Here is a 19,503-nt window from a genome sequence, read left to right as displayed (position 1 = left end):
GTGTGTTTGAAACCCTGCCCCAAAAATCTGCCAAAATGCTACATAAATTAAGGCACTTCAGTCGTAACGCAGGGTCAAAGCATCCAGTCTATCTACCAAACACCACAAGGGCCAGACAAGGCAAATAATTAATACCTGTGAACAACTCCAGTGAGAAGTTTACAGAAAAAAATCCTTTGTTACCCTCTAGTGCTTTAGGCACCCAGTTCCCTGGTGGCCTGTGCTCAGTCACCTTGTCAAAACTGCCCTCAGATAACACGGGGAACCAGGAGGTGGGACGTTCAGAGGAAACACTGTGCAACATATAAAATGCCAAAAGGAGCCTGTTGCAATTTTCAAGCTCATAATTTAAAAGGGTCTGCCTGATAGCGTATGATTATCAGTTACATATGCTTTGTTTTACCACAGGAATCCCCTGCTAATGAGTGATCAGTTTAGAGGACAGTGACGTTATTCAAGACATTTTTTTACTGAAGGAAGAACCACAGTCTAGATAACCTTAACAGAAAAGCCCATGCAGTATAAAAACATAAATCAAGTTTGAAGAACAAGACACAGAATTTTTATTTTGCTGTGTTACAGAACAGCTTTGATCAATGAGCAGTTACTGCAGGTCAAAACACATTATATTCCATCACTTGCTGAACTGAAAAATACACAAAACAGTTAAACACAGAACATGGGGGTTTGTGCTGATGAGCAAATCTGATCTGCTCTTTTCTGACTGAATGCCAGAGCCAGCATGAAGAAGAATATGGGATTACACGCCAGGGTAGGATAAAGAAAAACAGAGAGAAGCGTAAGATAACCTACATTTGTAAGCAGTAAGCTGTTAATTTGACTCGTGTATCATAAAATGTTACTGTAAAGATATTCCCCCTTCTCTTTTCATCTCTAAACTCTAGAAAACAACTCTTCTGGTTGTGCCAGGATAAAGGTCTGGGGGGTCACAGTGCAAGTCAGGTCTAGGAAAAGTTCTAGGAATAAAATATAAAATAAAGTAAAATAAAATAAAATAAAATGGGGGGAAAAAGGAAATTTACAGGATGTAACAGGAAAGAACTAATGAACCCTTGAACAAGGCTTTGAAAATATAAGGAGTAAAAAGTGAATGGGGTATCACTCGTGCTACAGCTCCCTTTGACTTTCTGTAACTGTAGATCAATGTTGCTCATTATCACATCTACACTGTGGTGCCTTAGCAAAGGAAAAAGTACAGACAAATATTCAATAATACTCTGTTCAGATCAACCAAGTAGGCACAGCATGGCATCCTATTGCTTTTGATATTCCCATTAACACAATCTTTTCAACTCTGTGTTGTTGCATATCAGAAGGGAGGAAGGAAGACATATGCCAACCTCCTGAAAATAATGGGGAGATTTTTAACAAAGCATTACATATTTCCTCTTAACTGGGCACTAGGAAAAAAGGGTATTTTTCCATTCGCCTCTTCCTTCATTTCCCCCTTAGGAATCTTTGGTTCTTACAGAAATTTCGAATCTATAAACCACTGGATAGATGTAAAATGCATAAGGAGTACATGCAAAAATAGCTGCTCCACTCAATGAGCATGACAGAAAATCACTGGCTCGTGTATGACATTCAAGAAGGCACCCCAAAAATGACCTTCTTTTCTAAGCCAGTTCATGCATAGAAATATAATGGGACAAAATAATGGAGAGATACAAAGTCATGAACATATTACGAAGTTAACTTTTCATTAGCTAGAGAATGTATATATATATTTGCTATTTTACAAGGAATTTTCATAACACCATTTCACTATATTTGTAGGCATACAGATGGAAAATATAAAGTGGAACAAAAAATAAAAACAGGCTTTATTAGTTTTAAAATTATTGTTAGAAAGGGAAGATGGGATTGAAATGCAAGCAATTCAGCATCACTTCTCACTCTTCCTGAGAAAGATTCATTAAACCAAATGCTAGATGTATTTCCCACCTAAAGTGCTTCAATAGGCTGAAGAAGGAAACAAGCACTTCCTTGGCCCAATTCAACTCATCCAGGAGCAAATATATAAACCAGATCAGACTAACTGTGCCCTTCCAAGCACCTTTTCCCTCCCCTGCTTACACAGACTTGAGCCATGATGGTAATTGCAGGTGCAGAGGTCCAGGGAACAGACTTCTGCACGCTAAACTCGGCTCTTAACCCATGTAGCACCTTATTATCTTACACCGTGCATCACCTAATATCTTCAGAGCACAGACGGTCAGGTAGGTTTACACTGTGAATGGCATCACAGGTCTTCAGCTTGCACTTCACAGAAAGTGTCGCTGTAGTAATAATAACTAAAAATAGGCATGGCCTGGAAATTTTTATTCACTGTATTTACTGAAGATATGAGTTAGAAAGGAATCGTCAAACTCTTCAAACGGAATTGTCTTTTTTTTGTTCCTGTTTCTCTTTGCACTAATAATAGAATAGAATAGAATAGAATAGAATAGAATAGAATAGAATAGAATAGAATAGAATAGAATAGAATAGAATAGAATAGAATAGAATAGAATAGAATAGAATAGAATAGAATAGAATAGAATAGTTTTGGTTGGAAGAGACCCTCAGGATCATCAAGTCCAACCATAACCTAACTCTAGTACTAAACCGTGTCCCTAAGAACCTTGTCTAAAAGTCTTTTAAACACCTGCAGGGATGGTGACTCCACCACTGCCCTGGGCAGCCTGTTCCAATGCCTCACAACCCTTTCCGTGAAGAATTTTTTCCTAATATCCAATCTGAACCTCTCCTGGTACAACTTGAGGCCATTTCCTCTTGTCCTATCACTTGTTACTTGGGAGAAGAGACCAACACCCTCCATGCTCCAACCTCCTTTCAGGCAGTTGCAGACAGCGATATGGTCACCCCTTTTTTCTTATGACCAATCTTCTAAAATTTTCTATTTTTCATCTTGATCACAAAGCCCATAGTTTTCTTCCTCTTCCATACCTACAAAAAATTTTTGACAACAACTGCACTTTAAAATCTGAATTTATCCACAGAATCCTAATTAACACCTGAATCAAAGAAGGTCCAATCAACGCAGCAGTAATTAAAAATAAATAAATAAATAAAGCAGTACACATTTAAAGTTTTCAATAATTTACTTCACAACCTTGACCTTCTATATAAGGTTTTAAAAATATAACCAATCACAAGTAATATCTTGTTTGGGTCCATATCAGAATCACTGTTAAAGAAGATCTGATGTCAGCTGAAGCAAAGGACCAAAAGGAAGAATTAAAGCAGTTGGTTTCAGAAGGCTTTGATGAGTACTAACATTAGAACATTCTGCTGGACCCTACAGTTACTTCTGGAGCAATGCTAGTTTTAGAAAGAAAATCCCCCATCCGTTATCACATACAAAATATTCACAATTCAATATCTCTAGAACAACCAGCAATAAAAAACAGTTCTAGAACCTTTCAAATAATCCATAACCTTTAACCATTAATCATAAACCATAGACATTTGGTATATTTATGTTAAAATGAGGTTAAAAAAAAAGTAATACTTGTACTGTGAGAAAGAACATTAGTTATTACATGTACATAAAGTGATGCCTACACAGTGACAATTCATAAGATGTGCCATAATTCATAATGGCACATCAAAAGAAAGAAATCATAATCAGGATGTAACCTTGATAGTAAGAGATCGCTCTTCTTGCAAAGATACTCAAACAGATTGGAAGAACCTGGATTCCACGTATCTATTTCTCACGCATATACCTAGAAAACACACAATGATGCTTGTTCTCATCTCTCAGCTGAAAACCACAGCATCGGATTTTCTAGTAGGAAGTAAAAATTATGCTCATCAGCCACATATATCCAAGAAAAAAAATATACAAACCTACACTGAAAAAAAAAAAGAATTAATTAATCAAATATTTAATTTTATTCCTTTGACAATTTGTAAACAACTTTGTGATTTTTAAAAAAAATCAAGATGGGATTTAGAATATTTGTGTGGACTGTTAACAGGCCCTTTGAAGTGGGCTTAAATACAAAATAGTTAATTATTCAATTTCTTTGTCAATATTACCCTTTAACACGAAAAAACTCTTATTAAAAATATTCTTTGTGTAATGACTGATACACAAACCACTCCTATATAAATGATTATCACTTAATCCTAAAAGCATGCATTGAAATCTGTATAGATCTTAAAATTCCTTCATTTTACCTCTGCTGCAGCTGCTCTGAGCGAGTATTTTTCCGGCACAATGTCATTAAACAGTGTAAGATGCCTGGTAAACATCATGGTATCTTGTGTCTAATTGTTCAGCATCAAGAACGGTTCTTTCCTAAAACCAGGTTCAGTTAAAATGGGGAAACATTTAGACAAGCATCACTGATAAGTTCAACTGAATAATGCATTTATTCTCTTGGTAAAATTACACACAAAGCTCAGGCTAATTTTTTTAATGGAAAGCAGCTCAATAACAGCTCAGTTCATATTCAGCTGGATCAGCTATTCAATTAAATTTGTTTCATTTCAAGCTGACAATCAGAACAGCTGACAATTCAACCAGTATTTCCATATCCACATTCAAATGCAGTATTTCTCAATTTTCATTTTAACAGGAGCACTCTTGCTGCAGGAATGTAGCCCCAAATTAAGCTATTAAAAAAACATCTATATTTCTTTTGTGGATGAAAAATACTGTTAAGTCTCAACTCCAGCTTTTTCCATTATATTTGCTGATGCTTTTCATCAGCTTTTACCAATTCACAAAAAAAAAAAGTCACTACTACTTGAAACTAATAAATCAAATGCAACATATTCTTTAAAAACTAAAGTACTGCTTAAATTGTTCTTTTCTATTTATTCCTTTACTTCTTCATGGATTTGGTGCCACCATTCAGATGAAAACAATTTTCTCAATATTTCATTTTTTTAAATTCTCCCACACCTCCAGTAAGCACAATTAAATTTTAGTGCCCCTCTGGCAGAAGACATGAATAAGCCTTTGCTAGAGAGTGAGAAATCTACATTTACCTTCTAATAGAAACTTATATTCTAGCCCCATCTTGAATTTTTTAATCACAATCTCCACTGAGAGGCATCAATAGAAGTGAATATATTTGATGCTATTTAGCATCAACAGTGAAGTTGATGATCTCCAGGTCTCCTCTCAATCTCCAATGTGCTCAGCATATTTTGAAGCTGTTAACACAGGAAAATTGTTTAGGCTCACCAAAACCTCTCCAAACTCTCCCCTTCCACAATTACCATGATCTCAGTGCCAGGTAAGCAAGGAAGAAAAAAACTCTCACGATATAATGGCAGCTTATTTCAAGCAATGTGCTAAAAGAACACATTTGGGTAGGTTTTTGTCTTATTCTCCCAGACAAACTGGTCTCTCAAATGATAAAAGTAAAACTTACACTGTTCTATGTAAAGACATTAACAAAGCTTTTAAAAATTCAGCCAATGTGGTCCAAGTTCCTTCAGAAGCAAATGAAAAAGCTTCACATTCAAATGATCAATCCCAGTGTACAGTAACCACAATCCTATCACATAACAGGCTCAGCGAAGGGCTGAACCACCGCCACAGTGGCCGACCTGTATCCAAGCAGATGCAGCAAACATAGGTCCAAACTATTTTGTGGCATGTTTTAAAGATATAAAATCTGGGTAGATATTTTCAACATTATAAAAATTCCACCTTGACAGATATTTCAAAGTACTAAAGTTATCTGACATTCAAATACCACAACACTACGTAAAGTCTGTGAGAAAAACAAATGAAAAACATTTACACTTCAAATAAAAATGCATATACAACAGTAACAGAACCTACTGAAACTATAAGGATGTGGTTGTACTATTTGAGCACAATCAGACAGATTTTCTGTCCTCTTATGTCTCTGTTACAATGAGATGAACTGACCCACCAAAGGACAAAGCCGGCAAGTCATCAGGAAGCTGCTGGAGATCCTCAGGCCCGTGCATGGAGGACTCCTGTAGTGATGAAGTTCCAAGCACAACCTGAGGACAGCCAGTGAGCAGCTACATAACACCACACCTCCATATCTCTTCCCAGTGCTTTCCAAATCCTATGGTGACTCTCATCCCAATCCTTCTGTTGGTATGTGTTCTTAATTTTAGACTTTGTCCCCCACAGTGACGTTTAGTCCAGCTTTCAAACATATTTCTGCCTAGCTAGAATCACAGAACAGTTTGGGTTGGAAGGGACCTTCAAAGCTCATCTAGTCCAACCCCCTGCCATGAGCAGGGACATCTTCACCCAGATCAGGTTGCTCAGAGCCCCGTCCAGCCTGGCCTGGGATGTCTCCAGGGATGGGGCATCCACCACCTCTCTGGGCAACCTGGGCCAGGGTTTCACCACCCTCAGTGTAAAAAATTTCTTCCTCATTTTTGGCCTGAATCTCTTCTCTTTCAGTTTAAAACCATCACCCCTTGTCCCGTCACAATACACCCTGCAAGACCAGCTCCCGCCTGCTTTCAACAACTACCAAACTCAGTATCCAGCTCTAGTTTGGACTTTAAACACAAGCCTAGCTCATCCCTCCAGTCAGTGCACAAGGTGCTCACTTGAATTTGTAAAACAATAGTTTAGTGTTATGATTTATCAAGTATGGTGTTATCTTCCAACTTGCTACACCATACATGGCGAAATCCAAGTGATGGTGAAGAAATGTTTGTCTCTTGCAAATGAAATGGAGAGATGTGTTCAGTATCAAACGAACGGGAAGCTCTCCCTGTCCCTCCTTTTTCTTAAAATTCAAAAGTATCTGACTTGCATTTTTACCCTTGCAATACTAAGATGCTACTTTAATACTAAATTGTAAGAAGGGAGAAAAGCAGTAGAGAACAAGGTCTGTCAAGTCATTTGCACTCACTGTCTCCATGTTCAAAAAGTACAAACAAGGGGCTACAACCAAAGGAAAAGCATGTTTTTGCCAGTCTAGCACTCTCTCAGCAAAAATATCCCTTAGTATTTGCTTTTACCTTGAATAACAGTGTCAGAGTTTTGAAAAAGCTGGTAAGAACAGATGTGAAATTCAGACAACTACTGCAAACATTGTTCTTAAATCTGTCTGTAACTGTCTTCCCCGGATGGGAAAAAGCAATCTTTTCAACAGCTTCAACTACCAGTTCTCTCTAGATAAAGCATCCAGGTGATCTCACTGCTCGTTGGGAACCGCTCAGTGAGCAAAGCCTGACCTAATCCCAGAGCAGCATCCAGCCAGGCCAGCCCCACAGCTCCCCACGGCTCGGGAGGGTTGGGCTCAGACTGGTGCCATCAGGGGCCAAGTGTATTTTGCATAGCGCGCTTCAGATAAAGTCTCTTTGGTGAAACACAGAAGCAGAAATCTAAAAATACATAATATACTTGTGATCATCCTCCTGCAACGCTAAGTGGCTAAAAGTGAGCAAGTAAATAATGAAAAATCATAAGCAAGGCAAATGGTTCTTCTGAATTCATGTTACATCTCCAGTCAAGTTCTTACTTAAAACAAACCCTACCGGACAAAACAAAACAAAATAAAACACTTCAGCATATGCTTTTTCCCAGCAAAGTTTCTGATATACTGCAACAATAAAACAATGACCTCATTGATTTTTATTTGAGAAATGCAGAAGCCTCCAAAATTAATAATAACTGATTTTTCAAGTCTTCTCTTAATAAGCTAATGTGTTATTAGTAACACAGCTGAAGTTTCTTGTTTTGGAGAATTATTTTCAAGCAGGCAGAGTCCCTTTAATCAGTGTATGACCTCTGAATTGTCCAGACATTACAACATATTCTGTCACTGATCCCAAAATAATATAATTTCTAAAACTCAATTTAAAAAGTTTCGGATTTTTTCTGTCTAAAAAATGTGGGTTTAAACCTATTCACCACAGGCTTCTCATCAAACACATCTCTGAAATAATCTTTCACCTATAAATTCTCAAAACCTTCAGCTGCAAAGAACAGTTTGGATCTACAAGAATTTTAGCTTTTCAAATATACTGTGGTATCGTTACCAGGGCAGGTTGTAAGGGGCACATAAAGGGCAATAGAGAATGAGTACAAGTTGAGGGCTTCATGACACCAAGATGTGCTTAAGACTCGAGAGCTTACTGGGGTCCTGGAGAGATACTGAAAAGCATTTTGGATCCTGAAGCATTTTGATCTAGACATCCCTGTGCTATTACAACAGCTTTTTGTCTATCCTGAATCGTAAAATCTTAACAGGTTCGCTCTGCACCATGAACACTTGAAGCAGAGCACAGACTGTGTGGTGCTTCAGGAGATTTGCTCTTCAGTGTTCAAGAAAGCTTTTCACATTGATATTTTTTATTTCACATAGCAGATGTTTTTTCAGATCAGCAAGTTATTAGATCAATGGTATTTCCCTTTGCTTATTGCAGTAATTAAATTGCACCAACATTAAACTGATTCTCTCAATAGGCTTGACCTTAAGAAGATCCAGCGCATTAGCCACTGGTCAGTACTCACCAAGAGAACAGAGCCAACAAAAACTAAACTCTTATTTTTTCAGCACTATTTCCCCCCTAAAATATAAGGTTTAGCATATTTGGCTTGTTTGGCGGTTTTGATTTTTTTTTTTTAAGGCAAACAGCTCACTTCAGTACGAATTATGTACTGGAAAAATTTTTATAACGTTTTTAAGAAAAGCTTCCTATGATATTCAGCGTTTTTGATGGGAGCTGCTGTGAACCTAAACTTTCTCCTCAGTTCACGATCTTCAGGATTATCAATTCCTAGATGAGTCCATGCTCACTGCTCAGTGAGCACTGCTGATTACTGCTAATGTCTATGGTACCCAGAGTACCTGTGAGAAAGGCAGGGGCACAGTAGGAGGGTTGGGAAGAGTCAGGATGAGTGATAAAAACAAAAGTATTAACAGACGCCAAGAGCAGAGATACGAAACTACTCTGGAGCATCATCACCTAAAATAACTGGCCTTCCATGAACACTCTGCCCAGGCATCCATGTTTGCCAGTGCTATTTTATGGATACAGAGCAGCACATTATAGGCTTAATCCTCAAGCTGACAAAACAGAAAAAGGATTTCTGCCTGAGCAGCATGTACTGCAGATCACACTGACATGAAACCGCAGTGTGTGTCTATTACTTAAAAACTTTCTAAGAAAACTATTTTCAGGTTGGCAGCTTTCGAGTATTATTGGCAAAAGACAGAGTTGCCAAGAATTGGTCACACCTACTAAAAAAAGTGTGGTTAAAATACAAACACAACATCAGATTCACTTGCTCATGATAGTCAAAACACACTGAATCATTGAAATAAAATTTCACGTTTGCTAGCCTCTGGAAAAATAAGTAACAAAACATCTATTTAAATAAGCAGGCCCAAACGATGCATAATAACAAGCTTTTTAATGGATGTTCTGCACATACTTACAAGTTGAGCAGACTAAAAGTGCTCTCACCACAAGCTCACTGAGTAACTTCCACTTCTGTTCCACTTTGGAGGTGACAGAGGGAATGAGAATCTCTGCAGGCACGTAGTACTGAATCGAATAGGTCACAAAAATCCCAAAGGAGTAGAGGACTTTTACAGACTGATATAACCTGTTGAAAACATTTACACACATTCACGTAAGCTGCAAACTCTTCATAAAAAATTAGCTTGCTAATAGCAAATGTACTACTTCCCCCAGCAAACAAGACAATAACACTAGCTTCTTGCAAGTTATAACTGCCTACGAAATTGCAAACAATAAGCATACTACCAAATATGGACAACAAAAAAAAATCAATATCATGCAAACATAAGTGAATAAACTTAAGAATAGGTTTAAACATCAGGCTGTTATTTGGGAAAAGAAAATTACGGATTCACATCAAATATAATCTGTACATTGATAAACCTTTCACAGTGGCAATAAACATTAGACATTTTAAAGACTAATCAAGACTCACAGAAGCATAGAACAGTTTGGGTTGGAAGGGACCTTCAAAGCTCATCTAGTCCAATCCCTGCCATGAGCAGGGACATCTTCACCCAGATCAGGTTGCTCAGAGCCCCGTCCAGCCTGGCCTGGGATGTCTCCAGGGATGGGGCATCCACCACCTCTCTGGGCAACCTGGGCCAGGGTTTCACCACCCTCAGTGTAAAAGATTTCTTCCTCATGTCTACCCTGAATCTCCCTTCCTTTAGTTTGAAACTGTTACCTCTTGTCCTATCTGTCCCCATCTTTCTCATAGGCCCCTTTTAAGTACTAAAAGGCCACAATATGGTCTCCCCAGAGCCTTCTGTTCTCCAGGCTGAACAACCCCAGCTCTCTCAGCCTGTCCTCCCAGCAGAGCTGTTCCAGCCCCTGATCATTTCTGTGGCTCCTCTGGCCCCTCTCCAACAGGTCCGTGTCTCTCCTGCACTGAGGGCTCCAGAGCTGGACACAGGACTCCAGGTGGGGTCTCACCAGAGCGGAGCAGAGGGGCAGAATCACCTCCCTGACCTGCTGCCCACGCTCCTTCTGATGCAGCCCAAGACAAAATTTGCCTTCTGGGCTGCAAGCACACATTGCCAGCTCATGTCCAACCTTTCATCCACCGGTACTCCCGAGTCCTTCCTGGGGGCTGCTCTGACCCAGATGCCAGTATCCTCCGGATTTCTGCATATTCATAAAATGTTTCTAAAATGATTTTTCACATTGGGAAAAGGGCATCTCATGAAATTTTATTAATTAAAACTGGAAGGAGTACCGTCTGAGGCTAGAAAATATCCATAAACAAATTTGCTTGCTGTCCACACTCTCCTCTTCCAAACCACTAGGTACAGAACACCATTAAATCACTGTGCCGTGTCACAGCATGTCACAGGCTTTAGAGCAAGGCAAAGGACAACCAAGTTCTACAGCTCCAAATTTTGCCAATCTTTGTGGCAGTAGTGGACTGGCAGGGTACATTACTAAGAAAAAGAAATTGGAAAAACAAGGTATGTATGTGTAGATGAGAGCTCATTCTGATGCAGGAATGTCTTTCCTAACATACAGGTCGAGAGCTCGTGTAACTAGACATATGTTTTAGGGATCAAGAATTTTTTGTTGTTGTTTTTTTAGTTTGTTTTTTTCTTTTTTGTTTGTTTGGTTCATTGGTTGGTTGGTTTTTTTTAAGATATTGTATGTTTTGTTGAATAGCTACTTTAGGATGGTTTTAAATCCTGTGCCAAACAAAGACAAGCTGCTGCCTTGCACCACTCCAAGAAACCAGTTACATAAGGAGCATCTCTACACAGACTGGTAAAAGGTACAAGCCATATTTTGAGATGAGGAAAGAATTTCTATTCTCATTAATCTCTTTCCATTCTGTGTTATTCTACCTTGCATGTCATCAAAGTTTAGACAAAAATGTTCAGAAAATGCAACATAGCAGGCAATTTCTTTATAACAATAAAAAACTCAGTTATATTTAACTTCTTTCTGTCTGAATTGGTTCAAAATACTATTTACTATTCCAAAAGTATTAACTGAATTCAGATAATCCAGCTTAAATCTTTATGTATTTTTTTTCAGATCTGTGCAGAACCAGAAAACCCTATCCTGTGAGTAAAGGTAAAGATTATTAGTATTTATCAGGAAAAAAAACCTGTCATATCAAAGGTAAAGATAAAAAAAAAATCAAGGAAAAAATGTTCATATCCACCCTCATATACACTATATCTCAGTAAGAAATACAATAAAAGCGGCTGTAAGGCTCAGGTATAAAATAAGGAAAACATTCTTTAAAAAATGCCTGAGCGGGTTGGCAGCCTAACTTCAACATAATTTTGCATGGACTTTTGCATCTTGCTTCCTTATATATGTTGGAAGATAACCAATATATTTGCACTGTATTGCCAAATTTTAGATAACAAATACCTTTTTTTTTTTCCCCCTAAGAGAGTTAAGTCTTTTTAGATATCATGCTCATGCTCTTATCTCAAATCCATTGCTATTTGGTTGTAGCATTATTGTTTTTCCTTCATGATCTATCTGAAGGTTTTCCTACATCTCCAGCTTTTTGTAAACAAAATGCCTGCAGATCTACTCCAAGAGAAAGTCTCAGAGAAATTAGTTTGAGGACTTAAGATCTCAAAAACTAGAGAACATCTTCAAAAAAACACGAAGGACACTTTTATCTCTGTAATTTGTACCTGAACGAACAAGTGATGAAGAATTATCCAGGCCACCAACAGTTTTAAATTTAGATGTATTTTTAATCCACGCTGTATAAACTACAAGCATTTGTTATAGGTCTGCTTGCAGCCAACTGATACAAGTTATGAGTCTCTTGGTATAGTTTTGTTTCTGAAAATGCAAATAAGAACATCATCAAAGCTTTTGGCTAATGCTTTGATTCATTTGCTCTGGAGTGTTGTGTGTTCACAAATAAGAGAGGAAATATTTGCCACAAATAACCTTTGACAACAGAAGATGGTGCTAAGCAGACCTAAGCACTGAATCCTTTTTTTGCATCAGTCCTCAAAAAGAGTTTCAGCTGCAAAAAGAAAGAAAGGCAACCTGCATGAGTAAGAAAAGAAAAAAGCAGAGGCAAGAGTAGAGCAAGAACAAATTAGACCCTTGTCTCTGTATCTCAGTCTGGCAGGGGTCACTCAGAGCGTACTCCCTTTGACTATCACCATCTGTATCTGTTATTAGTAAATAAAATCTGGTCATGACTGCTTTTGGCCCCTTCTTGTGGCCAAAGGGCAGATCACGGCAAAATTTGTATCCATACAGCTCAGCTCTTTCCCACCGCACCAGGATGCCTCCATCATCCTTTCTTGGGCCTTTTGAAGGAAGCATTGAACACGCAGTCAGGGATGGCTTTGGTACACGGGAGTGATTTTCAACAGGGGGATATAGCTGATCAACTCAAATAGCCCTTTCAGCCCTGTCTTAGGTGCTTCTTATCTCAGAGCTGCAAGCCAGTTCATCAGGCTTTCGATATTTGATGATACCGAAACAAACAAACAAAAAAACCCCAGCTTTTTATTAGCTGAAAAAAATATACAGAAGGAATTAGGAGTGTTTATATGGGGGAAAAACAGTACTGACTAAAAATACATCTCGACTAACAGGTCCTAAATTATTTGTATCAAAGGTTTGACCATCACTATACACAACTCAATAAATTCCCAAAGGCGCATTCAAAGGGACAGAAAAACTATTACATCATGTTACATGGTGACATAACGGTGCAGCTACTTGAGAAGCCACTGGTTTGGTGACACACTTTTTTGATTGCTGAGCAGCTTTAAGAAATTTAAAGGAAAAAACAGAGCCATTTTTCTATCAGCTCTGTATCACTGCCCTTATTCCAGAAGGTTAGATGGATTTTAATTAGTTAACAAAGATAAAAACTGTCCAGCTACTCACAATTAGCCTGTAATCCTCAGGCTCCAGATTACCTCAAACCTTTAAGAAAATAATTTTTAAAAGGTATTCAAAACCAGGATTCAAAATTTTAAACACACAGTAGTTCAAAGTAAGCACCTCCATTATCCTATTTTTCTAGCTCTACAAGGATTCAAATTTTTCAAATCAGGAAACAATTTTTATATTATTTAAGTGATTTTACTAGTAATTTTATATTATAGCCCAATCAGATGAACACATTGACTACCCTTAGGCTACTTAGGCTACCCTTTAAAAAAATTCTAAATCATTCATATATGCTAGAAGAATTTAACAAAGTCTGCCTCTTCAACTCTACATTTTAGATTTTGTTGTACCTCTTTAAATGGAAAAAAATTGGAAACTAGTGTAACAAAACTTAGATAACAATACAGCTAGACCCAACAGGGCATTAATTATTCTAAGTTTCCTGTGTAATGTCTTGTTGAACTTCAATATACTATAATACTTGTATGGTAGCCAACCGTTGGCATTCACAGTAAGGGAATTGTTCCACAAAGTCTGTGACTTGTATCTTAACAAAGAACAGATGGCGGAAAGAACCTTCAGCCTTAAGAAGATGAGACCCCAGCCAAGGACAAAGAAGAAATTTTTTACAATATGGATGGTGAGACACTGGCAGAGGTCGTCCACCGAAGCTGTGGATGCCCCTTCCCTGGAAGTGTTCAAGGTCAGGTTGGACGGGGCTTTGAGCAACCTGGTCTAGGGAAAGGTGTCCCTGCCCATGGCAGGGGGGTTGGAACTAGATGATCTTTAGAAGTTCCCTCCAACCTAAAGTGTTCTATGACAACCCAACCAAGGACACTACTAAGTACTAAAGCAGAATTTCCCATAATGTGTATTCGCAGATGTCACAGGACTTGGTTTGAACTGAACGTGACAATAATGATGCACTTTTTGACTATAAATATGTGCTGGTTTAGGCAAATGGTGCACCTCCTTGGGTTGGGTCAGGAGGCGTTTCGTGATCATGAATAAATCAGGTAAACTATACTCTGTGCCTGTGCGTCCTCTCTTAAATCAGCAACAAACTGAGTAAAGAGATTCATGCCACTAGGTACTCTGCATACATAGAATCATAGAATTATAGAATCATTTTGGTTGGAAGAGACTCTCAAGATCATTGACAACCATAACCTAACTCTAGCACTAAACCATGTCCCTAAGAGCCTCTTAAGAACTTCTGAGGACACGGAAAAAATTACTAAGGTATTCTAAACAGCTAAACATAACTTTGATTCCAGAAAGAAGTTGTTAAAGATCAGCAAAAATAAGCTGAAAACTACCCTCTTTTCATAAAGTCAATTTTTGACATATTCTGATAATATATTATGCTCAGTGACAATCTGTAGTCCAAAGCACAGTCTTAACTAGAAGTGCAAAAAACCTCTTCTCCAAAACCTCAAATCTAGCAGAACGTTTTTAGAATATGCGTGGTCCTCTATATAAATTAAACTTAAGGGCTTAACTGGTCTAGGGCCTGTGTATGCTTTCCCCTCAATTTATCTGTGAGAACATAAAATAAAACCCAGAAAGCAGCAACATTTTGATTTTTTTTATCAGGAAAAGCTTATTTTTAAGACAGGGATTGTCCAGCTAGAATTAAATACATAAGCCAAGTCTCACTGCTTAGCTATATTCCAGCGTCCTTCACATGGTCACTTTCTTCAAAAAACTCGCTGGTTCCTTGCGCTTCTCTAGTTCAATCCAGCCGCTTAGTGGTTTTTTATGTGAGGACCAAATAACAAGACACTGTCATGTGGTTCGCTGGAAATTTGTCTTGCCAGCACAGTTAACTGCACACATTTGCTTGCCGGTCCCGTGTCAGGTAGGCTGCACAGCAACAGCCTCGTACATCACAACCCACGGCCCTACCACCGAGCTGCCTCTGCTTCTAATTTTGTTTGGTGCTCTGGGGAATTATACTATCCAGGGGGAGACAAAAACAGATGACTTTGCTATCGCTATATATGTGCCCTGAGCAGCTCTGAGGTTATTAAACTCATAATGCCAGTTTCTCCACCTTACAGAACACCAGTTTCCATCTCTTTTATTATCTCTTTCTTTGCATTAGGTCTGTAAAGCCATCGGGATAAATATCATCTGATCGCCACATCTGCACTGTAGCCAAGAGCTATTTGAAAACTCTTATTCGAACAGCCCTGTTAGACAGCAGGGCTGCAGAATCAAGCAGAATATTAAGGCAGAATAAAATTCATCCTGTTGCTTGCATGAGCGCAATAAAAAAGCAAGAGTGAGTGAGCAACTTTATCTTATATACCACATTCCTCTCCTTCCTCCTCTTTCAAGGGCACTTCTCTTAAGGGACAAATAAACCCAGATCTACCATTGAAAACAAACTTTTCACTAAACATATCAACAATGAACACCACCATGTAACATTACAAATAGAAGTATCTTCCATTTTAGATGCATCATACAGACAGAATGGATGCAGTGCTGTTTGAAGACTTTAAGGTTTTTTAATGTATGTCCAATGAAAGGACACAATTAAACACATATCATGAGCAATATGCCTCAAAAACCAGAACCATAGGAAATAAAATTTAAAAAAATCTAAAAAAAAAAGATAAAAAAATCAAGGCCCAAATCTCAGTTTTGATAATAGGAATAACCCTTGCAATGTTTTTGCCTTCTAGATTACTGGTTTTAAGTCACATATATACTTACCATATATCTTGTGGGAGGTTTAAAGTAATGCTGCCTTTGATTTCATCCCCAAAGCGCAGATACCCCAGAGTGGCCAGGGAGATATACAAGGTCATGACTATTCCCATGCCAATGTTCAGCGCCTGTGGGAAACGTGCAGTGTCCTTCATTCTGTTTTCCAATGGGAGTACCTGGAAATAGAGGGAGAATCAATCACATTTTATGTCCTCACAGTAAAACTATTTTTCTCTCCCCTTTCAAAGCCAATTTCCAGAATTATAGGTGACTTTATTAATAAATAAGATTACTCAACAATAATGTCTTACAGCCTGGAAGATCACAATGTTTTATGCACCCAATAGAAAAGTTCAGTTACTGAAAAGCACCTATCTTGGTTGGAAAGCAGCATCAGTGTGGAAAAATAAAGCAATATTTATAGGTTAGAAAATCTGAGAAGAGAAACTTATCGTGCCCAGAAGAAAATACATAGGCAATAAGAGTAACATGAATTTTTTTGTAACAGACTTGTTCAGAATCCAAGGGTAATTCTCCTGTTTTTATTAGGTATGTCTGCATTGTCAGTTCCCATCACAGACGAACCTGCCATGTGCATGGCTGACACACAAGCTCACACTCAGCAGCCTCAGCTCTTCCCAAGGAGAGGGACCCTTCAGCCTAAGACAACCAGAATACGTACCCGTACTCTATTTCATTGTGCGGACAGCGACAAAGCCAGGCACGCTAAGCTTTACCTAAATGTAGTGTAGGTGCTTTGAACCTAAACTACAGCCAAGCAAGCTTGCTGGGCCTGCCATGACTTCGAGAGGCTGAGAACTGAGTTAACTCAGCCCACAGAGAAGGTGAGGGCAAGGAACCTCCTTGAAGTCTTCAGCTAACCAAAGGAAGAGAGGGCTTGCAGAGAAGACCAAGCCAATTTCTAAGAGGTGCAATGTCAAAGAATGAGAAGCAACAGTCACTAGTTGCAACAAGGGGAATTTTCAGTTGGACGTAAGGAAAAATAATTTTATGAAGAGAACAGCTAATTGCTGGGACAGGCTACCAAGAGAGACTGAGAGCCTTCATTCTCTGATACTTTCATAGCTCAGCTGGATAGGGTTCCGAGGAAATCAATCCAATGGAAAGTAGATCTTTTTTTGAGCAGCAGTTTGGACTTGATGACCTCCAGAGGTCCTTTTCAACTTATTTTTTCTGTGGTTCTATGGATATACATTGTTACCTCCAGCAGGATGCTATGATTTCTCATAGGCCATACATGAAAAAATTGAAAAAGTGATTATTATGAGAAATCCAATCTAGACATCCATATGTGAATTGAAGTAACGTGAAATCAATATAATAAAGAGCAAGTACCATTCACAATTCCTCACAGGCAACCTACAACTATGGTTGTTTATTGTTTTTAGTTTTTAACCTTTTCACATTTTAACAAACTTCTTTTTATGGGTAAACGAGATTATCATACAATTGTCTGTCTGAAACTTAGTTCATAAAGGAAAGCAAAGAACCAGTGACACAAACTCTGTTCAATGTGCTTAAGTCCAAAGGAAGCATTCAAATATATATTTTTTTAATTTCTACCTGTGCTGCAATCTTGCATTTAACCTCTTGCATTTAAAGCCAGTCAGTCTGAAGACCCACATTTCTCCAAGAAAACAAAGATTTATTAAAAAAAAAAAATTAAACAACATTATAGGACGATTCTCTTAAGCATACCAACTCTGGCTTTTTAACTATCCATTAAATCAAGTTCACTCATTAAGCTAAATGATGACACTTCTTGCACACTAATGAGTAGGTCAAAATAAAACATACTACATCTAAACGCATGTTCCTGCATCATCAACCTCATTTTAACATTGCATATCTTCTCCTTAAATTAATTGTAAATGAAGGTTGTAAAGAGAAATACAGGATAACAGTATCATTAGCCAACGACACATTAACACACTTAGATCTTGAAGCATGCAGCTCTCTCCAAGCTAACAAGTAGCTCCATTTATTTAAGTGGGGAATGATGCCGAGTCACCAACCAATACAGTTTTCCATGCTTTTAGTCAGTGTTGGATTTGGTAGGCGCGAGAAACTGTATTTAAAAATGCTAATTTCTCTCTGCTTAACCTTGAGTTAGCACCAGGACTAGATCCTCCTCCAGGCTGAACAGATGAGGATGCTAACGCAGCCTTTCCTGCATCACCCAGTCCAGGTGAGCGTGTCCCTTCCCAGGCTCAGACGTTCTTTCTGAGCAGCAGGAGGTGTTTCAAGCCAGTTGTCGTCACTGCGGGAGATGCTTCCCTTGGCAGAACGCATCTCCAAAGAAATTACGTAAAGAACTTGAGCCAGGTCTTATACATTATACAATATCACCGATTCCAGACAAGTTGAAAACTTCTGTATCGCACAGGATTAACATGAAGCCATGTAACAACCAATTACACATATGTTACACAAACTCCCTAAGCTGTTAAATTTCACCCAGATCCAGAAGATCTGTGAAGTGCTTATAAGGAGACAGAGGCTGATAGGAGGTATGACATGAGCCAGTGCTTGTTCTGACACCGTGTCACTGTTGGGTAGCTGCTAGATAGATTTTCACTCTGAATTGCTTTCCAGTCCCTGTACAGTCCCAGTTGCAATGACTACCAAAAACCGAACATTTTAACTGAACGCAAAAGAGAGAAGGTTCTTTTCACTAATGCTTTTTAGTTTTGGTTTTATTGTGTCCTTTTCGGAACACTGAAGCTGAATATGGTTTTTTTCTCCCTTTTTCTGGAGTCAGACATTAATTCCACTCTTCAATTCTTCTAAATTTTTTTTTTAAAAGCTAACATCCTACCTAGGTGACTGAATAGCTTTGAAAGAAAAAAAAAAGTCACACCTCTGATTCTCTCTCTCTGTGCAACACTTATAACATCTTCTCTCCATAGGGATGTTGCATCAGTTCAGTATCTCACACTAAGGCTTCGATCTTGCTCTGTGTTTGTTCAAACAACCACACGGGCAGGATCATCAATCCAGTCTAATACCTCCCACACCCTTCAGACCTATAAGCTGTCACCACATACACAACCACTGCACAAACTAGTGACAGGAAATACTATGGCCAGGGGAAACTTTGGGGGATAACCTCTCTGAAGCAAGGTCACCAGGGACAGAATGCTGGAGGTGAGAGAATTGTGAGATCCATGAGATAAGTTTCAGAGTTTCGAAAAACTTTTAATTTTTTTAATGGATCTTTTTCCTGCTTCTTATTTCCATGCTCTGTTTTGTTCACGCTATTTCTCCCTCAGTTCACACTAGTGCCTTGTCATAGCCCTAAAGACCTATGAAATCAGATATTTTAGAGAAAACTGATCCTTTTCATGATTTCTCATTTTCCATCATTTTCTC

At 38.4% G+C, this 19,503-nt stretch overlaps 1 protein-coding gene across 2 annotated transcripts in view; it reads right to left on the bottom strand.

Annotated features, from left to right (window-relative positions):
* The window catches only part of SLC36A4 (solute carrier family 36 member 4), a 102,360-nt gene that overhangs the window by 43,177 nt on the left and 39,680 nt on the right, over positions 1 to 19,503 (bottom strand). For both annotated transcript variants that reach the window (XM_065633646.1, XM_065633655.1), the window contains 2 exons: positions 16,117 to 16,286; positions 9,429 to 9,598 (listed from right to left, as the gene is read on the bottom strand). In XM_065633646.1, the coding sequence (XP_065489718.1) occupies positions 9,429 to 9,598; positions 16,117 to 16,286 (340 nt within the window). The remainder of the gene's footprint in view (positions 1 to 9,428; positions 9,599 to 16,116; positions 16,287 to 19,503) is intronic.

This window comes from Caloenas nicobarica, chromosome 1 (genome assembly GCF_036013445.1).
Source record: "Caloenas nicobarica isolate bCalNic1 chromosome 1, bCalNic1.hap1, whole genome shotgun sequence".
Taxonomy (NCBI): Eukaryota; Metazoa; Chordata; class Aves; order Columbiformes; family Columbidae; genus Caloenas; species Caloenas nicobarica.
The sequence above is the reverse complement of the archived record's forward strand: the minus strand, read 5'-3'. Positions and strand labels throughout refer to the sequence as shown.